General features: G+C 44.7%; 1 protein-coding gene across 1 annotated transcript in view; it reads right to left on the bottom strand.

Annotated features, from left to right (window-relative positions):
* ANO2 (anoctamin 2) overlaps window positions 1-26,449 on the bottom strand; it is a 365,356-nt gene that overhangs the window by 57,393 nt on the left and 281,514 nt on the right. The window contains exons 16-17 of the mRNA XM_060190229.1: window positions 21,513-21,708; window positions 2,100-2,211 (exon numbers count right to left, since the gene is read on the bottom strand). Coding sequence (XP_060046212.1) covers window positions 2,100-2,211; window positions 21,513-21,708 — 308 coding nt within the window. The remainder of the gene's footprint in view (window positions 1-2,099; window positions 2,212-21,512; window positions 21,709-26,449) is intronic.

Raw genomic sequence — 26,449 nt, 5'->3', positions numbered from 1 at the left:
TATCAGTGACATCTTTTTCTTGCCTCTGCTCATAATTCAATGCCCCCCCCCCCGCCAGCATACTCTTCAAAATTTTTGTTAAACTACTTATTGGGTGGTGGCACACCTGACTGAGTGCACATGTTCAAGTGCCCTGGTTCGAGCCCCCAGCCTTCACCTGCATGGGGAGAGCTTTGGGAATTGAAGCAGTGCTGCAGGTGTCTCTCTGTCTCTCTTCCTCTCTGTCTCCCTTTTCCCTCTCAATTTCTGGCTGTCTCTACCCAATAAATAAAGATAATTTTTAAAAATGAACTATTTATTTTTTTAATATTTATTTTATTTATTTATTTATTCCCTTTTGTTGCCCTTGTTGTTTTATTGTTATAGTTATTATTGTTGTTGTCGTTGTTGGATAGGACAGAGAGAAATGGAGAGAGGAGGGAAAGACAGAGAGGAGGAGAGAAAGATTGACACCTGCAGACCTGCTTCACCGCTTGTGAAGCGACTCCCCTGCAGGTGGGGAGCCAGGGTTCGAACCGGGATCCTTATGCCGGTCCTTGTGCTTTGCGCCACCTGCGCTTAACCCGCTGCGCTACAGCCCGACTCCCAAAAATGAACTATTTATTGTAGGTATAGTGTGCTGCTGTCAAAATATCCTTTTGATGTGTTTCAAGTTAATCTAAGGACTAATACTGTTTTTTTTTTCCCTGAAGGTTTTTTGTGAGCAATTTATCACTGAGATCAAATCTAGATTAAAAGTACCAATGAAGTGCATATGATGGTCGATCTGCTACTGAAATCTCATTTAAGTCAAGGCCAGTGACTTGAGTGGGGAGAGGGCTATGGTCTGGGTCACAAGCACATTTTAAAGAAATCATTAAATGTGGGTGGTAATTATTCTTGGAGAACAGTTCCACAGAAACTTTCCTGACATAGTTATTTGCTATCTACAGGTAAATCTCTTTGCAAGTAGCCAATTGATCTAACCATGAGAAATATTCATCAAAAGTGAATTTGTTTCCACATTGACTATATAACAACAACAACAATAATAATGATATTAACTCGATGTGGAGATAAATTTTCAGCAGTAGGATTTTGGTGTGTCCTTCACAGTGTACTTATGTTTATGCAAATGAAATCACTCAGGATTGGCTAAGTCATTCCAGGAGGGTGAACCATGTGATTAGAGAGTTGTGACATTGAGTCACATGATAGCAGCATGGCGTCAGGGAAGGAGGGAGGACTAAAGTCTGTGACATTATCACACAGCCAATTATTTCACCTATCATGTTTATGTGACTGGACACTGAGGCATGAAAGGGCTTCCTGGCTCATGATACACACTTGCAGAGCAGGAAATTCATGTGTCCTGAGGACATGGAGGCTTCTGTTTAGGACCTTCAGGGACCTCACCTCATGTACCTCACCCATTACTGGTCTGGGTTTGTAGCCCTTTGCTACAAACACTGTTCTATTAAGATTAACATATCTTCTTTTTTCCAGTGAATTGGCTCAGTGAATTATCTAAGCCCAAGAGTCAGTGGTTGCAACCAGTTGGTTAGAATTATGTATAACCTGTGGTCCCGGAGGTGCACAATGGATAAAGCATCAGACTCTCAAGCGTGAGGTCCTGAGTTCAATCCCCAGCAGCACATGTACGAGAGTGATATTTGGCTCTTTCTCTCTCCTCCTATGTTTCTCATAAATAAATAAATAAATAAATAAAATCTTAAAAAAATAATTATGTATAACCTGGAATTCCAAGAGCTGGTGACTAGTGTCTGCAGTAGGGACAGTCTTATGAAAGATTTGTGCCCTGACCTACAAGCCTGTGGATGGAAGGAATATGGTGTTCCCGTCTCAGCCTCCAAGTTGAGAAACACAAATCCTTTTCAGGCATACCCAGGGCTGAATTCTTGTAAACTTTCCCTTTTTATCAGAACCTGGAGATGCTCAGCTATAATACAATGCTAACGCCACTGGCCACTGAGCAGCCAGGCAGGCATGGGGCAGGGATGGCACCAACAATGTAAACTGACATGGGGCCAGGCCACTCCAGTGGAGGACCCAATCTTGATGACCAATCACCTTCCTATGTATGACACCAAGATACTCACCTGCCCTTGAAAAAGGCCACATAGAAGATGGGGGAGTAGGCATTGACAAACTTGAGCAGGAAAGCTTTGAGTATAAGGCGCTCTTCAAAAGTCTGCTCTGTTTTGGGAACCTCTGAAAGAGAAGAGCAGAACTGATGAGATGCAGGGACAGGAGTTTCCAGAATTCTTATGTTAGTCTCTCAGCTTTGTCCTGTGTAGAAGAGGCCAGGAGATCCTCCTTTACCTGGGAGGTCTCCATTGGCTCACCAGGCAATGTGATCACTGTTCTCTATCTATGTCTCTTATCTACTCAAGCCATGGCTTCACACCCTGATCCAAAAAGAGGGGTGTGGGCAGAAACGACTCCCTCCCATCACCCTTCTTTTATCATGAAGAATTCAGTTTCCCCCTGGTACAGTCAGCACCTCCATAAGAACCTTAACAAAAGTTCCTGGTTGAAAAAAAAATAAAGGAAGAAAGAAAGAAGGAAGAAAAGAAAGAAAGAAAGGAAAAGGACTGGGTGGTGGCTCAGTGGGTAGCGTACATTCCTTGCACAATGCCTGGGTTCAATTCCCAGTACTGATTATGCCAAATCAGTAGTCTGGTCCCCCCCCCCCTCTCTCTCTCTCTTATTAAATAAATATAAGATGAAAAAGCTTATTAATCACTGAATTAGAGTCCCAAGGCAACAAAGACTTGTTTTGCTCTTCCCCCCCCCTCTGCATTTGGAACAAGAAAACACAAGTCCTCGAGGTGGGCTGAGGCATCTTGTCTTCACTTGTTCAAGTGATGAAGGATCCTTCAGTAAGCGAAACAAACACGGCCTGAGCCTAGTGTCTCCAACTCCAGGCTCTCAGCTCCTGTGTCCTCAGTTATGTCCTTGCAGAGGAGTCAACTGAAGCTCTCAGAAAGGCTCCAGGAAACACTGAGCACAAGCTTCTTCCAGAAGATTCCAGAAAGCTCCAGTGGACAGCTGAGTAGGATGCTTAGTAGGGACTCAAAGCCACAAAGCATTGGCAGAAATCATGGCAAAGATCAGAGGCTATCTTTTTTTTATAAAAAAAAAAAAAAAAAAAAACAGAACCTGAAACATGGCACTTGCCAGGCGATGATGAGGCTTGAACATAGACTGCACAGATTGCAAGGCACACACCCTACCTAGTGAGCTATCTCTCCAGCACCCCACAAAGAATCATTATAGGACTCACAGGAAAGTAGATACAAGACCATGTTTCCTTCCTGGATCACCCTCCTCTGACTGTCTTCTCGTGTCTAACTCCTCAGCATCCTCCAACATCCACATCAAATGCTACCCAGTTTCCTTCCGTGAAGTCTTCCCAGATGCCTTCAGCTGGTAACAATCTTTTTCTTTTTTATTCCACAGCATGGCATCTTCATAATAGTAGCTTTGCCTGATTGTCTGCACCTTAGTTTAGGTTCTCCTTAACATGGAGCAATCCAACACAGAGTCACTTGTGCTAAGACAACAGCAGTCATGTTCCCAATGAACAAGCTTTCAAGCCTCTTTGACCAGCAAGTGAGCGTCAGCATGTGGTGGAGATGGATGGCATAACTAATTTTGTGGCAGACAACAGCTCCACAAACATCCTGCCTGCCTATTGGAACCAGGTGAGAGAATGCAGAATGGAGGCTCCTGGCATCATCCTATGCCCCATATCAGATCAAGGACACTTGTGCTTTGAACATCTGGTCCACATCATCTCCTATGGACTCAAGTATTATCTGCCCCCTTGATCCTCCTAAAAGCCTAACAGAAACCCCGCTAGGTGTTTTTGGCTTCCTTACTCATGGGCCATTCCCCACCCCCTTCTGTGTCTGTCTCTCCACCATAGTCTTCTTTAAACAAGTAGACATTGTCTTTCTAGACATGAGACTGCCCTCTACTTTCCCCCACTGCCCTATTCCTCCTCTAAATCAAGGACCTGGAAGTAACTGATTTATTTGGAAGGTACTACCATATGAGGGAGGTGGGTGGTGAGACAGAGACAAGATGGAGGACAAAAATGGATGAGTATGTGAACACTGCAGGCAGCTCTCACTGGGAACTTGCCTTCTCGGAGACTGTGATGCCCACCTCAAACTTCACACACAGAGGGGTGAGTAAGAGGAGTTCCTTGCTGGCTGAAAGTCACAGCTAGACAGATTCTTGGCCCTTGTGACGTGTCATGAGCCTGGGATGAGCAGGAGAGCTGCAGTGAGCTGGGGTGGGCCAGAGGCTATGTGTGCTGTGTGGAGTATCTGTACATGGGGGGGGGGCACACACACAAGTGTTGGCATTTGTCTCCTACTGATATGAGGGGAGATGTGGCCTCTCACTTTATGGATGAAGGGAACCAAGGCCACAGAGGTTAGAGCCTTGCTCAAGAGCACACCACCAGGAAGAGACAAGGTGAAGATGTGAGGCCAGACCTGCCTGCCTCCAAAGAGAGTCTTTCTGGCCCCACACATGTCATCAGGATTTCTCATCCCCACCTGTGTCACATGTCCTCTTTTAGCTCCCCACCTTCCACCCCCAGCCTGACAGGAAGTATTTGTCACTGTTCAGCTCAGGATCACTGAGGGCCAGCAGGGTGCCAGGTACCATGCCAGGAGGAATAAAGGCCCCACCACCTCCACCAAAGGGCTTCATTCAACAGGGTTTCTATGGAAGTCTTTTGCAAGCTGCCAAGTCTCTTGGAGATGTAATCTGTAGGCAGCAAGGTGTCATCGCCCCTTCCATAATGACAGTGGGGGTCCTAGAGAGAAGAATGCTGTGTTTCCATGATGTGTTTCCCCACAAAGCACAAGAGGCCCCTCAGTAATTTCCAGTCCCAACACACCATCTATTAGGATGGTGGCCCAAGTATGAACAGAGGCTGCTGAGGAGGGTGTTGCCAAAGGTGAGATGCTGGGGACTCAGGGCAATGGGAAGCAACTTCAGAATGGCCACTGTAGTGACGCATGATGCTACTGTACAGTTGTTGTCCTTGTCCTGGTCTCAATTTTTCTCCAAAGGACAATAGATCTGAAGAATGAACTTACTCATTTATCCTTGTTTCCATGAGTCCACAAAAATTGGTTTCATTTCTATGAAGTTGGCATCACTAAAGCCTGGTTCATTCTCCAAGCTCCACCTCAGCCTGAAACCAATGGCCACCACTCCCATCATAACCACTACTCCCACCATCACCATCACCATCACCATCGCCTTCGCCATCGCCATCGCCATCGCCTTCACCATCACCATCACCATCACCATCACCATCACCATCACCATCACCATCACCATCACCTTCACCATCACCTTCACCATCACCATCACCATCATCCAAGTTCAGCATCCAGATGTTTCATTACCACAGCTGAGTTCTTAGGGCTAGATGTTTGTGTATAACTTTTGCCCCTTGAGTTTCCAGGGAACCATTTCCTTATCGATTACTAAGCAGTTTTGACCAGTTTATGGAGACCATGCTTCAGGGAAAGCTTATCCTACTAGCATACGGTTGGAAGTGTTGAATCAATAAAACTGTTGAGTCAGCAACAATAATAAAGTCAGTGAAATTTTTCTTCAGGAGCTGGAGGGTAGGAATCATTGGCTTATTATCTTTATTTATTTACTGGATAAAGACAGTCAGAAATCAAGAGGGAAGGGGAGATAGAGAGGGAGAGAGACAGAGACACCAGCAGCATTGCTTCATTACTGACAAAGCTTCCCCCCTGCAAGTAGGGACTGGAGGCTCAAATCTGGGTCCTTGCACATTTCTAACATGTGCCTACACTCAATCAGGTACAACATTACCTGCCCCCCTCATCTGCTTATCCAATGCCTTATAGTTAGCACTGTCTTTCAACAGAAGACAAGACCAAGCATCCCGAGGTCCTCCAATGCTGAAAACCTATTTCTCACACCTTGTCATCCCACAAAGAGGGCAAATCCTAAGGAAGGGCTTCAGTCTGCTGAGCAGGAAAATGCATGTGGGGACACAGGAAGAGCAGCCAGTGGAGTTCAGTTTCTCCACAGATGGTAAGAACTGGACCTGGGGGAGTCTTACTAGGACTAACATGGTGTGACAGCAGGGACAAGAGCAGAGGGCAAAATGCTACTACCAGAGCAGAGAGTTAAGTATCAGATGCATGCATATGACAGGTGTTCAGGGGGAGTTTGCATGAGCTTCTGCCAGTTACCTGATAGCATGGCCCCTTATCTGCCTCTCTGTAGAATTCTCATTATAGAGAATTCAACCTGTTTCCTTACCAAATCCTGCAAAATTCAGGACTTGTCCTAGCAGGGAGGAATCACCAAAAATACAGTCTTATTTCAAGATGGATGTGGAACATGGACAGTAATTGCTCATGACAATCTGTAATCTAAGTTACAAAGGAGTTCAGCAACTTTGGGGAGTATTTCTCTTTAGGTAGAGACAGAGAAAGAGAGAAGAAGAAGAGAAAGGAAGAAGGGAGTGTGGGAAGCAGGAAGGGAGAGAAAGAGGAAAGAAAGAGGGAAGAGAGGGTAGATGGCAGGGAGAGAAGGAAGAAAGTATAGAAGAAAAGAAGGATGGAAGAGAGGGAGGAAGGGAGGGAGGGAAAAAAGAAAGAAAAAGAAAGAAAGAAAGAAAGAAAGAAAGAAAGGAAGGAAGGAAGGAAGGAAGGGAGGAAAGGGAAGGGGAAGGGGAAGGGGAAGGGAAGGGAAGGGAAGGGAAGGGAAGGGAAGGGAAGGGAAGGGGAAGGGGAAGGGGAAGGGGAAGGGGAAGGGGAAGGGAAGGGAAGGGAAGGAAGAAAGAAAGAAAAGTGGGAGCTGGGTGGTGGCATAGCAGGTGTAGCACACAGGGCGCAAAGAGCAAGGACCGGAGTTAAGGACCTCGGTTTGAGCCCTCAGCTCCCCACCTGCAGGGGGGGTTGCTTCACAGGTGGTGAAGCAGGTCTGCAGGTATCTTTCTTTCCCCCTTTCTCTCTTCCCCTCCTCTCTCCATTTTTCTCTATCTTATCTAACAATGACGATGACATCAATAACAACAACAACTACAACAACAGTAAAAAACAACAAGGGCAACAAATGGGAAAATTAATTAATTAATTAATTAAAAAAAGAAATACAGAAAGAAATCCCTTTAAAAAAAAGAAAGAAAAGGAAAGGGAAGGGAAGGCAGAAGGAATTATTTTTCAATAGAAATTTAAGCCTCTGCTCAGTGATCTTGTGGTATCCAATTGCATAGGAATTTAACCACTACCTGTCCCACTCAAATATTTAGAGGGTGAGGACACCTAAAAATGAGTGGTCATCTCTGAGGATTTGCAAATGTGGGTAAACTGCCTTATCAGTGTGGTGAGAAAAGGAGTCAGGTTTTGTGTTATAATCTCCTTTGAACCCTCTGTGCTCAGATGGCCCAGTCCTGTGAGAATTTCCCACATGTCCTCCAGAAGAACCTGATCTGCACAAGGCTTTTTGTACTGAGTGTGCAGGAGTGGCTGCCCTTCTCCATGCTGGTGAATTGTGGGCCTGGCTGTTATTTATTAGTCTTCCTTCTAGAAACAGCCTCTGCCTGTGCTTTCAGGGCCATGAGCCACCGTAAATAATGGGCATTTCCAATAAGCAATCCAAATGCTCTTGAAAGGCCACTCAATCAGCAGGCTGCCCCCACCTCTAAGGAGCCTGCTGGCCATGCTGAGTCTTCTGAGTCTTCTGAGGAAGCAGGGCCCCAGGGATGGGGCCTGGGAGTGTGGCAGATGGAGCCCCAAAGCCGGAGGCCCTACAGAGTGCTTATTATCAAGAGCCTCTTCACTCCATGCAGTGCCAGGGATCAAACCTAGAACCTCACACACATACAAAGCATACAGTCTACCAATGAGCCACATCCTGCCTACTCTGGTGAATAGTTAGATGGCTTTCAACAGCCAGCACAAGGAACCTGTCCTGTCCCGGGTGACTACAAGATGAAGCAATTGAAATAGGCTTTCCCAGGATTCGTGGGTCTCCTCTGGGCAGGTGAGGTGGTCTGAACTTCAGGCCACCAGGCAGGGTCTCCTGGAAGACAAAGATCCTAGAGTGGGCTCAGTCTGAGGGCAGTCAAGAAGACAAGACCAAGTCCTATATTTCCTAAATGCTCCAAATGTAACACCTTTATTCTTAGTTTATTTTATTTTATCAGAGCAATGCTCAGCTCTGGCTTACAGTGGTGCTAGGGATTGAACCTGGGACTTTGAAAGTCTTGCAGAACCACTTCACTATTTCCCCTGTCCTAAATCTCCACCATGAAATGCCAACAGGTAGCAGGTATCCCCTCCCTACCACCCCCCACCCACTTCCTGAGGATGCTGGGAGGCCATCTGGGGACACTGCCTGCTCCCCAAACCCTGGACCCTACTTCTGACAGATAGTCAATCTATGACCTGGAAGGACAGGCCAGCTGGACAGAATCCCAGAGCACAGCCACGGCCTATGCCATCTCTTGTAGGGGTTAAATCTCTAGAGTGTCTTCCTGTGGGAAAAAAAAAAGTAAAAAATGACCCTGCTGTAAACTGCCTTGGAAAATAATTAGCCTGAAAGCCCAAGTTGGTCCCCTGAGGCCACCTCAGAACTATGAGTCCCCAGAGCCTTCTCCTGATCCTTTGGAAGCAGCAAGGTGAGAACAGAAGAAAGCCAGCCATGGGGCCTACACTGAGGGGAAGAAGGCCCTCCCTCCCCTGCCAGCAGCTTCAGCCCCTGAGCTGGTAGAGGTGTGGTGCTGGCAACATGGGAAGCTGTCCACTTATGTATTTCAGGGCTCCCCAGCCCCTGCACTGCCCTGGTCAAAGGACTAACCCAGAGCTCAGGCACCTGCTCCCCTCTCTCCCTCCCTCTCTCCTTCTCCCCAGGGAAGTTCTGCAGTGTTTCCTGGAGGTCCAGCCTTCTGCTCTCATCTTCATCTCTATGTACCTTTAGGTGTGATGGGGTGTGTGTGGGGGGGCACTGTCTTAGTCTCTCATCGAATGTCCTTGCTGCCTTGTCTGTGTCACAAGGTGGCAATGAGCCCAGGAGAAGCTGGCCAGCTGGGTGAGAGTGCAGTCATGGTACTGCTGGTGGGAGCTGGAAGTCCGGCATTGGGGTTCAGGATGGGTGTACCAGCCTGAGAGCTTGTCATAGGGACCCGGTCCTTGGAGTCAAGAATATGAATCTTGCTCCCAGGTCAAGGGACATGAGCACCACCTAGGTGATAGCACCCTAGGAGAAGGGAGACTATGTAGTAAGGGAAAGTCTGGGGAGAGAAAAGAGGGGGGTGATCAAAAGGGGACTGTGAGGACAGAGGAAGGGAGGGGAGGAGCTCTCTCACAGACCAATTATGACAACGCCCCCCCCCACCCCAAGGGCTCTACAGGTACCTGCTGGTTTCTATTTGATTACTGTGTGTTTGTTATTAGTTAGAGACAGAGAGGGAAAGAGAAAGAGAGAGAGAGAGAGAGAGAGAGAGAGAGAGAGATCACAGCCCTGAAGCTTCCTTCAATGTTCCTCCCTTTGCTTCCTTATGGGGAGCTCACAGCAGGGGAGGATTGAGGACAGTGAAGAGGACAAGGTCCAGTCCTATATTTCCTAAATGCTCCAAATGTAGCACCTTTATTCTTATGATTTTTTAAATTTCTTTATTGGGGGATTAGTGTTTTACAGTCAACAGTAAATACAATAGTTTGTACATGCATAACTTTTCTCAATTCTCCACATAACAAAACAATCCCCACTAAGTCCTCTGCCACCCTATCCTTTATTCTTATTTTATTTTATTTTATTTTATTTTATTTTATTTTATCAGAGCAATACTCAGCTCTGGCTTATGGTGGTGCTGGAGATTGAACTTGGGACTTTAGAGCCTCAGGTATGAAAGTCTTTTGCAAAACTACTTTACTATCTCTCCTGTCCTAAAGCTCCACCTTGAAATACTAACAGGGTATTCTGTCAGGGTGCAGAACAAGGGAGAGGAGGGTGAAAAAAAGGTATGAAGGGAAAAATCCAACAGAGAACAACCACTAGCTCTCCCTCTCTTTCCTTCTCCCCCTCCTGCCATCAGAGTTATTCCTGGGCCTTGGTGCCTGAAAGATTACACTGCTCTGGACAGTCACTTTTTAGACAAGGAGTGAGAGACAGAGAGAGGTAGAGAGGGAAAGAGAGACAGACAAACAGGCACTGGCAGTACTACTCCACCACTTGTGAAGATTCCTCTCCCTGCAGGTAGATACTGGGGGCTTGAACCTGGGTCTTCATGCTTGGCTAAGTGTGCACTCTACTAGGTGAGTAACTCCTTTCCCCCACCTTTCTCTTTTAAGTGCTTTACATCTCTGGGTCCTTAGCAGAGTCAGAGAAAGGGAGAGGGACTCATTGGACTTCTTGCTAGTATGAGAGGTGAACACTTCTCTGATTAGCAGGAGAAAATGAATGAGACATGTTCCTAGTTACAGACTCAGGTTGAGAAGGAATTCTTGCCCATTTTCTGGAACCATTCTCAGTGGTAGTCTTACTAAAATTAGTTGGGGCTACTGGGATGAATTGTGCCCCGTGTGGGCTACAACCACCATTGTGTCTTTTACATTATTAATAGTAGCCTTCAGACATCCTTGAGCCTTGCTAGACCTTCAACAGACTTGAAGCGGCCTCACCAAGGGGAGCCTCAGACAATAGTGCCCTTGCCACACCCTCCCTGAGCCTCAGATGGGGGTAAGGGTGCAGCCCTTCCTCCCCAACTGCCCAGGGCCACCCAGGGAGCCTGGAGCCATAATGGGGCAGGGAAACAGCCTGGCATCCCTGGCTCTCAGAGCAGACTGCCAGTATTCTGGCTGCTCTCCCTCTGGGGAAGTCGGGGATCTCAGTCTGCCTGCATCCACACAATCTGCAACCTACTTGCACACACACCCATCGACACCTAGCCACACAGGTGCACATACACATCTGCATGCACCCACACATCTGCACTCAAGTGTAGCTAACCCTCACATCTTCACACATGTCCTGCTCTGAGTCAGGGCAGCCAACACTGTACCTTGTGCTCACAAAACACACATTGTCCACATTTGGAAGAAAATTAGATCCACCCATCCAGTTCTATGCCTTCAATGTTCTCCAAAGCATTTTTGACGTCTCCGTGGGATTTAGGGGTGAGAGCTCCCTTCTTCTTTCCTTCTCATCTCTCTTGAGTAGCCAGAGCTTGCCTTGGGCTCAGGAAGGTTTAGCTTTGGATGTGAAAACTGAAACTCAAGATTCCTGAGAGTCTTTCAATCCTTAGAAACTTTTCTAATGGGAGAGAGAGGTGGCACACCCCGCTGAGTGCTGGGCTTTCTCTTCCTTTTCCCAGCACAGCTAAGTGTCCCTAAGGACACAGGTCACACTCATCATTACCCAGGCATCTGCCCCTGGGCTGTGACTCCTGTTGTGTCTCAGTCACCTCACTATAAAAAGAGGGTAAGTGAACCACAGCCTGGAGTTGTTTGAGGATGGTGTGGGCTGACACACAGGAAGTGCTTAGAACAGAGCTTGGCAGGTGCATGTATTGTGCGTTCATGCACACATGCCACCCCCCCCCACACACACATTTTTACTAACTGTGCATCTTGGCCAAGCTTCTAAACTTTCAGGTTTCTCATAAAGAAAGTGAAAAAGGAGCAATTCCCACTACCACTATGAGATTTCTGAGGGGCAGTTCCTGTTTAATGTCCCTAAGTGCCTGACCTGTGATGGGCTTGCAATAAAAATCACATTTTATCATTTGTCCCTACATTTGTGACTCTCTTCTATATCTTTTCTTTTTTTGTCATCCCCATGACTTCATTAATTTGGAAAGACTTTTTTTCTGATAGAAACAAAGAAGGGGGAGAAGGCATTGAAGCCTCCTTCAGTGCAGTGGGGGTGGGTCTTGAACCTGGGTTGTGCACATGGCAAAGCACTGCACTATCCAGGTGAGCTATTTTGCCAGCCAATCCTGTCCTATCTCAGTAAAATATTCAGATGTGGCAAATGAGAGTAGGCTGGCTGCAGGCACTATCTCAGTGGGCCACCAACAGCCATTTTCTGTGTATAGTAGACTAAATATTAGGAGCATTTGAAATTTGGGGAAGCTCAGTGGGGAGTGGGGCATGATTGCACAAAAGCTCCATTCCAGCCCCCAGCGACATTCACAAGGTTGTAAAGGGAGGGAAAGTGGAGAGACAGGCACTGGGATTAGAAAATAAGACTGACAGGGCCATGTGGTGACATCCCCAGCTAAGTGCACATGTTACAATGCTCAAGGACCCATGGTCAAGCCCCTGGTACCCACCTGCAGGAGGAAAGCTTTGCAAGCAGTGGAGCAGGTCTACTGGTATCTCTCTGTCTCTTTCCCTCTATCTCTCCACTTCCTCTCAATTTATCTGTCTCTATCCAACAATGCATAAATAAAATATTATTTAAAAAAGAAAGAAGGGAATGCTGGAGGCATGGCTACAGAGTAGCAGAAGCTATGTTTTTTTCTCTCCTTGATCAACTAGGAATAGCAAAGAGGATCACCTGAGAATGCAACAAGATAGGACTCCAGGAACCCACCAATCTACAAGTGAGTGCAAAAACATGTGGCTCACAGACAGACAGGAGCTTAAAGAGAGACACCTGGGCTAAAAGCCCATGCTCAGGAGTGGCTGGAACTAGTCTTGCAGTTTGCTAGTTCATTCAACACTTCTGGTGTGAGTTTTATCAACAAAAAGACTGCTGAAGGGAGGAGAAAATCACCTAAGACTTGGCAATTTACAACTGTGAGTCTCCACTGCTATTGCCTATCAGAGGCTGGAATAGCATCTGGGAAGCCCCATATAGACATGGGGAGGGTACAGAGAAATGGCTGGGTGACTCAGGAGAAAATTTACACTACTGGTGCTCTAGAGGGGTAGCTACATAGTAAGAGCTTTTCCACATTTTTCTCCTGATAAATTAAGAAACACAGCAAACAATTGCCTCATAACTGACCAAATACAACTAGGATTTATTCAGAAATTCACAGGGCCAAAGAATGCTCAGCTCAGCTCTGGCTGGTGGTGGAGTAAGGGACTGGGACCAGAACTTTGTACCCTCAGGCATGGGAGTCTCTTTGAATAAACATATATCCTCTACCCTGTTTTATCTCTTGGTCACAACTGAGTGATTAAGCTAAAGAAAAAAATCTACTTATATTTAAAAATCCATCAAGCTTCCATAGCCCGTGGGAAAAATAAATAACAAAACAACATAGTGAAGTCATTGTGCTTCACCTCAGAGATTGAGATAACATTGAAACAACTGTTAAGATTCAAAACTGTGAACTCTTAAGTACCTTATTTTATATACAAGTCAATCCAGGCAAGTTTGATCAGTGGATTAAAAAACAGTGAGGGAGGGACTTCATACACACCAAATATAATGGTTAGATTGAGAAGAAATACTGGAAAGTTAACCAGGACAAAAGCTCATAAAAGTCCAAAAAAGGTAGAAGAACATAAGAATAAGGAAAACATCCAAACACTAGTCAATGTAATAATTACAGGAGTGAGGAAAACTTTTGAAATTAATATCATCAGAAATGGGGAAACAGCAAATGAGACTCTGAAAGAAAACACTAATTATCTTGAGGTAATCAGAGAGCTAAAAGCTGAAATAGCTGAGTCAAGAGCACAACTAACTGAGCAAGATAATACAATATCTCAACAGGGTAAGAAAATGGCTGAGCTACAGAAAACATCAGAGGGGAGACAGAACAGAATAACTGAGGCAGAAAACAGAATTAGCAAGATTGAGGGTGAATTAGAGAAAACTAAGAAAGAAGTAAAAGAACCAAAAATAGATTAAGATATACTAAAAATAACAACTAAGATATATGGAATGACTTCAGAAGAAGTAATATATGCATTATTGGTTTATCCGAGGAAGAAAGAAAGGAGGGGGAAGAAAGAATTCTATGGGACATAATAGCTAAGAACTTCTCTATTCTGAACATCGTAAAGGACATAAGATTCAAGAATTCCAGAGTCCCAAACAGAACTAACCCAGACCTGAAGACACATCATATTTAGAATGTAAAGGAATAAGGATAAAGAGATAATACTGAAGGCTGCAAGAGAAAAAAATAATCACAGAGGAAATCTCAAAGATTAATAGCAGATTTCTTCACACAAACACTAAAGGCCAGAAGAGAATGGCAAGATATATATTGAGCTCTCAATGAGAAAGGCTTTCAGCCAAGACTACTGTATCCTGTTAGACTGTCATTCAGACTAAATATAGGCATAAAAACCTTCTCAGACAAGCAACAGTTGAAGGAATCAACTATCACCAAGTCTGCCTTGCAAGACGTTCTGAAAGGTTTCCTATGAACAATCACAGCATCACCATAAACATGCCATATATAAGGACACTCTAAAAGTTTAGAATATGGCATTAAAATATCTTCAATATATACTATCAATAAATGAATGTCAATGTCCCGAATTCACCTATTAAAAGGCACAGAGTAGGAAGACAGATAAGAAAAAAACAACACAATCATATGTTTTCTGCAAGAATCTACCTAACTCAACAAGAGATTTAAAGTGAAAGAATGGAAAACTATCATATAAGCTATTGGAGCACAAAAAAAGGCATACACAGATACTCTCATATCTGACTTGATAGACATTAACATAAATAAAATTTAAAAAGATAGGAATGGACATTATTTAATGCTCAGAGTCAATCAAGAGGACTAAACAATTATTAACATCTATGCACCCAATGAGAAGTAATCTAAATACATCAAACTTCTACTTAAAGAGCTACAGCAATATATTAATAGCAACACAGTAATAGTGGGGGATTTCAAAACCCCACTCTCTCAACTTGACAGAAACTCCATCCAGGCAGAAAATCAATAAAGAAACGAGGGAGCTAAATGAAGGGATAGATAAACTAGAACAATTGGACATTTTCAGAGTCATTCACCCCCCAAGAAACTGGAATACACATTATATTCAATTCCACATGGGTCATTCTCAAGTATAGACTACATGTTAGGCCACAGAGCCTGTGTCAACAAATTCAAGAGGATTGAAATCATTCCAAGCATATTCTCAGACCACAGTATAATTAAATTAACACTTAACAATAAACAGAAAATTAGTAAAAGTCCCAAAAATCTGGAAACTCAATAGTATACCACTTAAATACTGGGTCAAAGTGTAAATTAAGGAAGAAATTAAAATGCTTCAAGAATTCAATGAAAATAAAGACACAAATTATCAAAATATTTGGGACATAGCTAAGGCAGTACTGAGAGGGAAGTTCATAAACACCCACTAGGAAACAAGAAAAAGCTTAAATAAACAAACTGACTCCATACCTTAAAGTCTTAGAAGAAGATGAACAAAATATCCCTAAAGGAACTGTAAGGACTGAAATAACTAAAATTAGGGCAGAAATAATTAATATTGAAAATAAGAGAACCATACAAAAGATCAACAAAGCTAAATGTTGGTTCTTTGAAAGAGTAAGCAAAATCAACAGTCCTGTAGCCAGACTCACATATAAAAGGGTGGAGGGAAACTCAAATAAGTAGGGTTATAAATGAAAGAGGAGATATAACAACAGATACCACAGAAATCCAAAGCATCATGCAAGGCTTCTATGAACAATTATATGCCACCAAACTAGAGAACCTGGAAGAAATGGATGAGATCCTAGATACCTAAAAACTTCTAAAATTAAACAAAGATGAACTAGGAAATATGAACAGGCCAATCACAGCCAAATAAATTGAAACAATTATCAAGAACATTCCCAAAACTAAAACCCAGATAGTTTTACAAATGAATTCTATAAAATTTTCAAGAAATAGTTAATACCTCTATTTTTAAAACTCTTCCAAAAGATTGGAGACACAGGAATACTCCCTTAAACCTTCTATGAAGCCAGTTTCTCCCTGATACCAAAAACAGAAAGAGATATAACAAAAAACAAAACAAAACAAAACTACAGACCTATATCTCTGATGAACATAGATGCTAAAATACTGAACAAAATTCTAGCCAACTGGATATAGCAGTATATTAAAAAGATTGTTCATCATAACTAAGTGGGGGTTTATCCCATGAATGCAAGGTCGGTTTTTAATATATGTAAATCAATCTATGTGATCCACCACATCAATAAAAGCAAGACCAAAAGCCATTGTTTATATCAATAGATGCAGAGAAAGCCTTTGACAAAATCTAACATCCGTTTATGATCAAAACACTACAAAAAGTGGGAGTAGATGGAAAATTCCTCAAGATAGTGGAGTCTATATATAACAAACTTTCAGCCAACATCATACTGAATGGTGAAAAACTGGAAGCATTTCCTTAAGATCAAGTACTAGACAGGGTTGCCCACTAACCCTATTACTATTCAACATAGAGTTGGAAGTTCTTGCCATAGCAATGAGGCAGGAGCAAGGGAATTAAAGGGCTACAGATTGGAAAGGAAGATGTCAAACTCTCACTCTTTGCAGATGATATGATAGTATACATAGAAAAACCTAAAGAATACAGCAGGGAGCTCTTGAAAATTATCAGGCAATATAGTAAGGTAACATACAAAAATCAGTGGCATTCCTCTAGGCAAACACTAAGGTAGCAAAAGAAAAAATCCGGAAATCAATCCCTTTTTACTATAGAAACAAATACAATAAAATATCTAGGAATAAACCTAACAAAAGAATTGAAGGCTATTTGTTGAATTCTTCGGCTGAAGTTTTTTTGCTCCTATATGGGTTTGGGGAGGTGTGTAGTTGATGAAGGTGGGGCCCTCAAGGATGAGATTAATACCGTCAATGAAAGAGGCTCCAGAGGGACACAAAGCATTTTCCATCCTGTGAGGATACAGTGAGAAGTGAGAATTTCATGGTCAGAAACGGGTCCTTGCCTACCTTCTCTGGGTCCCTGAATTGAGACTCTAGCCTCCAGAGACCCGAGAAATCAACTTTTGTTGCACAGAAGCTGCTCAATCTGCAGCCATGCATCATGGCAGCCTAGGCAGGATGGGGCAGAAGCCTGCTGTGGGCCTGTCTACTGGTTGACCCTTGGGGACTGGCCTCCCAGCACACTGCATTCTGCCCTACTGACCCAAGTCTCTGTGGTCCCTACAGGAAGGTATGGCTACTGGGGATAAGCAATCCCTGTCTCACCCACTCACCAGGCCTATGAGGTGAGTGCTCAGTCACTGTGCTTTGCTGAGCTTGGTGTCTGTAGAATGACTTTTGGCTCAGAAAGCTCCAGAATTCCATTAATTTCCTTTGTGTCCCCCAATACCCACTGCAAGCTTCAGCCCGATCCCTGCTCTGCCCAGTGCAAAGGAGCCCCATGCTCTTAGCATGTCAGGGCTGGATTAGTGCACCTGGTAAAGTGCACATTATCATGAGTAAGAACTCAGGTATAAGCCCCTGGCCCCCACCTTTGGTGGGGAGGGAAGTTCACAAGTGGTAGAGCCGTGCTGCAGATGTCTCCCTCTCTCTGTCTCTCTTCCTCCCTACCTCTTCCCGTCTCTTACCCTCTGTCAAACAAAGGGTAAAGAAAAAAAGGGTAATATGGCCACCTGGAATGGTGGCATTGTTCATGCACCTAGCCCCAGCAAATAAAAACAGAAATAAGAAAGTGGAGGCCAGGTTACAGATTGCCCTCACTCAAGCCCATGGCTGTTGGCAGTACAGCAGTGGGGAGACAATGTTGTGTCCATCCGCCTGCACTGATCTGGCCACTCAAGTATCAAAGAGCCAGTTATGCCTTTTGTCAGGAATCAGTGTGAAGACTGATCTGGGGTCTACAGAGAAAGCCTCCCAAGAGACCCCCAGCCCTAGGCCTTCCATCACCCAGCTCTGCAGGAAGTACTTGGGAATGGATGGGGGCTGTTTATGCCAGCTGTGTGCACCTGCCGAGCCCAGCACCAGCCTTGGCGTCCTCATCAATCAGGGGACCCGGGGCAGGAAGCCAGGCAAGTGTTAGACCCAGCGTGAGAATGGCAAAGGAAGTCCCTAAGCCAGACGGAATCCTTATTCCCTAGGTGCATTCTCTGGGAGTCTACCAGGCAGGTGGGGCTCCCTCAGTGCGCTCACATTGCCAGGGCAAGTCCAGTGTCCCCACTGTGCTGAAATCTTGGCTGTGTCCTTCAGTCCCTGGCCACTGGCACAGCTCTGCATCTGCCTTGTTCAGCCCAGCATGTCCTCAGCCCCCTTTGTAAACAGCAGAGTGGGACTCTGGAAGGATGCAGCCTCACTACTGCCTCCGCTGGGCTAGCAGCAAAGGGCCTTGCCTAGACTGACTGGATGAATGAAGGGGGGGTATTTCACCAATTATCACACCAGCAGATTTCCAATAATAATAACAGGGAAATGGATGCCATGTGGTTGAAAGAGGACAAAGGACAGAGGACTGTTAGCATGCACAAGTACCAGGGCTTGAGCCCCTGCTCCCCCCTGCAGGCGCGATGCTTTACCAGCAGTGAAGCAGGTCTGCAGGTGTCTCTCTTTTTCTCTTCTTCTCCATCTCCCCCGCCCTTCTCAATTTCTCTAGGTCCTTGCAAACAAAATACAAAGCAAGGAAGGAAGGAAGGAAGGAAGGGGAGAAGGAAGGAAGGGAGGAAGGAATGAGGGAAAGAAGGAAGGAAGGGAAAGAGGAAGAAGGGAGGAAGGAAGGAAGGAAGGAAGGAAGGAAGGAAGGAAGGAAGGAAGGAAGGAAGGAAGAAAAAGGGAAAAATGGCTGCTGGGAGCAGTGGGTTCATAGTGCTGGCATCGAGCCTCAGCAAAATTCCTGGTGGCAAGTAAAATGAATAAACAAACAAACAAACAAAAAAGGCCCTTAGTGGTGCAGAGTTGGGAGCCACAGCAACAGACTGGGGATATGCCATTCCTTTTCATGCGAAGAGAGTAGCAGTTTACACAGTCTCCAGTATTGTCTCTCCAATTTCACCCCTTTTCCTTATAGATGAGGAAAAGAGTACAGCTTGTCACTGGTCAGACGGGTGGGTGTTTCTGGCATTCTTGTTTCCTCAAATTTAAGGACTGCCCTGTTCATGGCTGCCTACCATTGGGAGGATCAATAGTCAGAAACCTAGCTGCTCTCTTGCTAAGCTGATCACTCCAACAAAAGCACTTCTGCACTTTCAAGATAGTATTTTGGCTTTTCACTGCTTCTTCTGTTGCTTTGTTTTCACATCAGCAAGTCGGGAATTTTTTACAACCCAGTCAGCACTTGTGTTACCTGTGAAACTAAGCTGACTTCTCATCCTGCCGTTGGAGACCTTTTCCCCAAGTCAAGTGTCAGCCAAAGTCCAGGGTGCATTTCTCCTCTTCTCCCTGCTTGGACTCTGGATGGGCCGTGGGCCTTATATAACTGTTGGCTCTGGCGTCCTGGACGTTCATGTGTCTCCTGTCTTCTCCTTTTTAATCCTGTGATTTGTGCTTCCTCTGGCTACAACTTTACCCCTGGGACAAGCCCAGGTCACACCCCACTTGCCTGTATGCCTTTCCTGAGCTCAAGGGAACTGCTGCCTGCTTTGAGGGCTGCCTGGCTGTCTCCTTTTCCAGGGGCCTCTTGATCCTTCTGCTTAATCACTCCTCTCTCCCTGTCTGCCCGCTAGAGTCCCATGTAGCCTTGACCTGTACCGCTCCCAATGGATGCACCCTGCATGTCCCCTCAGGATCCTGAATAGCAGCACTAAACATGGAGTCACAGTTCTTTGCTTAATTTTCTCAAAAGGCATGTTTATGAAGGAACACAGAGGACACTGACACAGATACACAGAGCACAGCCTATTGCCTTGATGAGGGGCATTTCTGTCAACACAGAAACAAAGGTCAAGGCTCAGTGTGGAGAGAGGCTATGTTGGGCAAGGGCACTGGGAGAGCCAGGGGGATCCTGAGATATTTCCAGTGTTCTCTGATGCTTAAGAGAAGTATCTTATGAAGATGGGGTTCATCTAAGCTCTCCAGAGCCCCACCCCACTAGAGAAAGAGAAACAGGCTGGGGGTATGCATCCACCTGCCAAGGCCATGTCCAGCAAAGAAGCAATCAGAGAAGCCAGAACTCCCACCTTCTGCACCCCAAAAATATTTTGGTCCATACTCCAGTGGTGGAGAAATATTAGGGGAGGTTGACTGGAGGGCTTTGAACTCCAACTCCATCAGGACTCAGAGAAAGAAGAAAAAAGGAAGGACATTCAAAATAGTAATAGGTATGGGTGTAACTTAGAAAGGAAGAGAAGGCAGGACCATTAAAAAATGGATAAAATATAGATAGACAGACAGATGGATGGATGGACAACAGTTATAGAAATAATAGTAAACCCTTATCTGTGACCTTGGGAGAACTACTGTAGTTTCCAATGGAGGGAATGGGGGGACACAGAACTCTGGTGGTGGTAATGGTTTGGAATTATACTCCTGTTATCTTGTAATTCTGTAAATCAATATTAAATCATTAATTTTAAAAAGTCTTCTAGAAGCAGGGAAACCCTGTAGGTATAGAGCCCCAACAATAATGTGGTAGAAAATGATAATTATAATGATAAAATCCTTTATATGTCAGCATAAATCCTTTTAATGAAAAATAAATATAAGTTAAAAATTAAAAATAGCTTCTTAAAAATGTTACAAACAAACAAACAAAAAGATAGGGTTCATGACTATTGAGTTAAATATATTGCATCATTAATTCAGCTTCCTGAGGCTGAGGGTTTGAGAGGGATGAGGACTCACAGGGGTCACCCTAGATAAACAGGAGGAACCCAGGGCTGGGTCTCACCAGCGCCCCCCCCCCCCCCCATCAGCCATGTACATGTAACCAGCACAAGTGCTAAAGCAGGGAATTGTGATGGGAATGGGGGCGCAGCAGGCTAGGGCTCAAATGACATGTCTGAACCCTGAGGCCACTGCATTTTTCTCACTGGCTTGAAGTTTGGGAAGTCTGAGCTGCCTCTTTGAAGTCGGCCCAGAACTGGGGAGCACGGGGACTCACTGGAGCCTCCAACAATCTGGGGAGAGATAAGACCCTCCTGGGGCTCAAGTATCAAGAGGCTCTCTCAACTTGGGAACAGAGGCTGGGAAAAGGGGGTGCACTCAAGCTGTGTGAGCTCTAACAGGAAGTGCTGAACGTGCCTCTTTCTAGACCAGGCTGAGAGAGAAATGACCCTGTGGACCTGTGGCAACTGAGTAGGACAGAGTACAATTACTGTTTGAGGATGCTCCAGAAGGACTTTTGCCTGCAGGGGAGGCCCTGGGCTCCTACAGTGTATGACCACTATCCCTCCTCATGGCTCCCATGAAAACGCACTGCACTGCCCAGCCCACCTTGTTCCCAACCCTGTCTTCACTGGGGTCATGGCCATTAAGATGTGGCATGCAGGAAGTTGACCTCATTCCTGGGAAGGGGTGGGGGCAGATGGGGGGGGGTTGGGGAGGGGCATAGTACCGATCTTGGTGAGCCACTTGGCCACAGCGCCATAGATCTCGTCCAGGATGAGGATGACCACCAGGTTGATGATGACTGCCGTCGCCGTCACTGTCACTCGGACATTGGAGCGTGTGGCCTTGCTGAGAGACAGTGCGGCTTTTGTTGTGATCCGGTACACGATGACGCCAAAGACAATAGAGAAGGTCAGGGCAATCTGTGAGGGAGACACAGGGAGAGCCGCTCATGCTCATGGGGGACAGAAGATGAGCACCTGGACAGCAAGGGCTGCATGGCCTGCTCCAGGGGGTGTGTTTGTGCACCCTTGCAATCCTGTGCAAATTCTGAGTGCAGGTGACTTTATTTTCAAGTTTTTTATTTGTTAAGACACAAAAATTGACAGAAAAGGGGGAGGAGGGAGGGAGGGAGAGAGAGAAAATTTACATCATCAGTCATGAAGCTTCCCCCTGCAGGTGGGGACTGGGGGCTTGAACCTGGGTCCCTGACCATGGTAACATATACATTCAACCAGGTGTTCTGCCATCTGGCAACAAAAATGTATTTATTTTATAAGAGAGAGGCAGAGCAACATGCAGTGCTGGGAATCGAACCTGGCATCTCAGGCATGCAAGTACTGACCTCACTGAGCTAGCACCCCTATCACTGAGTGTGGGTGTATTTCTGGGGTGGGGGATGCCTTCCATTCTATCACATTCAAAATGAACTACCTTATTACCCACTCCCCCACCCCCCCACCACAAAACATTAGATACTTTAGAGCACAAAACACATCCGATGGGATTTCATTTTGTTTTTGCTTTTTACTTTTTGTTTTTGTCACCCTAGGGCTTTACCACTCCAAGCTGGCTTTTTAAGATAAGAAGAAAGATACAGAGAGAGGGAAAGACACCAAAGCACTAAAGCTTTACCTAGTGTAGTGGGGGCCCAGCAAGAACCTGGTCCTGAACATGGCAAAGCAGATATGGCAGCTGGATGAACTATATTTCTGGCCCTCATGGGATTTCTCTCTTTTGGAAACTGTTAACCCACTTGGGGATGGCATGAGAGGTGCTGACCTCCTCATAAGTCACAGGAAGTGGTAACTGAGAATATATATGCTAAATAGTCTAGCTGTTACTATGTGGGTTAAAAGTAGAGAGGAACAAGAATTGTGTGATCACGGTGCAGTTTCTGGAGCTACTGGACCTTCAGTGAAAGGATAGGGGGATCCATCACCATATGTGATCTGATCGGAGAAGGGCCAAGACAGAGTCTGATGAGGTGGACTCAGGGAGGTTGACCAAAGGGGAAAACAAATGAAGGGAGAGGGGGTTAGGTGGTGGTGCACCTGTTACCATGCACACATATTACTATGAATCAGGATCTGGGTTCAAGTTTCCAGTTCCCACCTGCAGGGAAGAAGCTAAAGGAGAAATGTTGTAGGTATCTCTGTTTCTCTTTGTCTCTCTATCTTCCTTTTCTAGTTCTATCATAAAAAAGATGACTTCTAGGAGCAGTGGATTTGTCTTGCAGGCACTGAGACCCATGATAATCCTAGCAGGTAAAAATTTGAAAAAGAAAAAAATTTAAAAAGAAAAATGGAAGGAAACTAGATGTGAGAGCTTCAAGCCCTCAGTCCTTAGGGGAAACAAAATACCACTCCAAGATCTCCCTAACATATAGCATGAATGGGGACACAGATTTCCCCTTTGGGGGTAGAAATCTCTCTGTTGTAAAAGAAAGCCTACTAGCCATTTGTCTTTGCAAGGGTCCTCCATTTCCTCTCTCTGAAAACCAAGCATAATAGGGTCTCTCCAAAACCCACTTCTTCCTTCTACCCCCTTTCAGGATCCTCCTCTTCCATAATAGTCTTAAAAGTACCAATTCAATCACCAGAACCACCAAATGCTAGAGTTAAGCAGTACTCTGGTAAGAAAAAAAAAAGTAATTGAGAGTCTTGGGAGTGAGGAATGGAGGAGCAATTAGGGAGATCAGCTTCAGAAAGAGGCCAGCTGCAAGTCTGGGAAAGGCCAGAAGCCTGCCCCACTAGGGAAAGATAGAAACAGGCTGGGGGTTAAGGATCGACCTGTCAATGTCCATGTGCAGTGGAGAAGCAATTAAAGAAGCCAGAACTCCCACCTTCCGCACCCCAAAAATATTTTGGTCCATACTCCCAGAGTGGGAGAAATTTTAGGGGAAGATGACTAAAGGGCTCCAAAATCCAATTCCATCAGGTCTCAGAGAGAGGAAAGAAAAAAAAAAAGGAAAGACATTCAGAAGCATGAATAGGTATAGGTGTGACTTGGAAAGGAAGAAAAGGACTATAGAAAAAGTATAGGGAGTTGGGCGGTAGCACAGCGGGTTAAGCGCATGTGGAGCAAAACACAAGGACCAGTGCAAGGACCCCAGTTTGAGCCCCTGGCTCCCCACCTGCAGGGGAGTCGTTTGACAGGTGATGAAGCAGGTCTGCAGGTGTCTGTCTTTCTCTCCCCCTCTCTGTCTTCCCCTCCTCTCTCCATTTCTTTCTATCCTATCCAACGATTACATCAATAACAACAGTAATAATTACAACAACAAAAAGACAAGGGCAACAAAAGGGAATAAATAAATAAATAAAAATTTAAAAAAAAAATATATATATATATATATATATATATATATATATATATGTTAGTCAAACCATATTTGTGACCTTGGGATAACAACTGCAATTTCCTGAGGAGGACTATGGTGGTGGGAATGGTGTGGAATTGTACCCGTTATCTTGTAATTTTGTAAATCAATATTAAATCACTAATAAAAATATAGGGAAGGAAGAACACTGTTCCCTGTAGAACATTCCAAGACATGACCCAGGATCCCAAGTGGGAACTGCACAAGGAGGCTCTCCAGCATGGCTCCAGATCTACTGAATTGAAATCTGTGCTTCTGACAGATTTTCTAGTCATGTTCAGGCTCAAGCATTCACTGTTCTGCCTATTTATTTCTGCTCTCCTTTCTAGATAACTCCATCTCCATCACACCCTTCCCTGGCCTCAGATGCTCTTTGTGACAGGTTTAGAACCCCGCCTTCTGTGTTCCCTAGAAGTACCTCCAAGTCTACAACTTTCAAGGTGGAACAACTTAACAAGCACCTACAAATAAAACTGAGGAATATTAGCACCTAGAGACTCTCCACTTCCAGCCTCTAACCTCGTATTTACATGGAAACTGAGGACCAAGAACCAATAACGTGACCAGCTGAGGGTCTGCTGGGCCCAAGGCAAAACTATAGCAAGAACAGTGGCACTGCCATCATTAATAACAGCTGATTTCTTCTGGTGACATCATTATCCCACACTAGTTTTATCTTTTGAGGACTGTGAATTTGTCATTTAGTGATGATTCAGGATGTCTGTTTCCTGGTTCTACCATCTACTATCCCATCCTGATAGAAGAATCCAGGTCTGCTGGATCTTGAGCCAGAACCATTCATATTCCTCAGCTGCAGCTAATCTTATCAAATTCAACAAGTATTCTCCAACCCCTCATTCAGACTACCACACTGGGTGTATTTCATGTCTGTGGCTGGTTTGTCCCAGATAGGCCAGACATGAGGGTTGGTCTACACTATACACTCTGCCTTCTGCCATTTCATAGAGGGACTTCAGGCAAAGATAGGGTGATTCTTTGCTTTACACACTCCTCTCCTCTGCTCTTGGTCACATGAACAAGACCCCCTGCTGCTGGTGTCTCTATCCATCCCATAGTATTACTTCTAGGCACAACTAAGTTACAATGCAAGCCAAACAACAGAACCTGGAGTTCCTCTTGTTTGACACTAGCAGAGAGATGGGGAAAATTGTCCTGGGATTCACATGTAGATGGAGAGTTAGAAAGTCATCATACACACACACACACACACACACACACACACACACACACACACGAGCCCAGTAGCAGCTGGACCAAGTCACAGCTTCTGCTAATGAGCTTCTGGTATGTTCTGAGCTGAGACCAGGAGGATTAGCCAGAGAAAACTCTTGTGAAGGCAGCTTTGGGAGATTTTCCCATGGGAAAGGCTTGGAGGGGAAGAAGGGGAGGAGCAAGTGAAATGCACAAGGCAGAAGCCATCTTTACTGAAGCAATGGAGCAGGACTTTGCTCTCCTTATCCTCTACCATACACCCCTAAAATTCTCCGAATGGCCATGATCCTGGCCTCCTCTGCCAAGGCTTAATGACTGAGAAGACAGCTGAGAAAGATACTCAATATGTGTTTGTTGCAGTAGGTGCATCTTACTGACCTTAATTCCTTAACAACAAAGATACATTTTTTTTTTTGTTATCATTCCCTTCCTACAACTATGCTGGGGGTTTTTCTTTCTTTTTCTTTTTTTTATATATGAGATCATGTTGAAAGCACATTCTCATGATTTTCCTCCAGGGAAAGATTCAGTTGATGGCTAACTTTCAGTTTTTGTTTGTCTGTAGAATGCTTTTATTTTAATCTTCATTTTAACAAGATATTTTTCTTGAGTATAGAAAGCTGGGGTAGTCATTATTTTTTCTACAGCATATTAAAATAGCATTTTACTGTGTTCTGAGTTCCAAAGTGCTGTGTGAGACCAGCCATCAATCTGTCTCTTCATTAAAGGTAATTTTTCCTTTGGATTTCTGGCTACTTTGGGAATTTTTCTTATGTCTTAATTTTTTTTCATTTCACTGTGATGAATCTGTGCATAAGATTTCAAAGTATTTTCTGGTCAGGTGTTATTATTGGAATTCTTCAACCTGTGGGCTGGTGCCCTGTGGCAGATTTGAAAACCACCAGCCATTTTATTTCATTTATTAGTTATTTTCCCTCCTTTTCTACGAGTACAATGAGATATCTGTTCAATCTTCTCAGTCTTTTTTCACACTTGAAGATATATCAAACAAGGTGTTCAAAACCAATTGATACCTCAGTATTTTTAGTCTT

This window comes from Erinaceus europaeus, chromosome 4 (genome assembly GCF_950295315.1).
Source record: "Erinaceus europaeus chromosome 4, mEriEur2.1, whole genome shotgun sequence".
Lineage (NCBI taxonomy): Eukaryota > Metazoa > Chordata > Mammalia > Eulipotyphla > Erinaceidae > Erinaceus > Erinaceus europaeus.
Note: the sequence above shows the minus strand (reverse complement) of the source record. Positions and strands in the feature narration are given on the sequence as shown.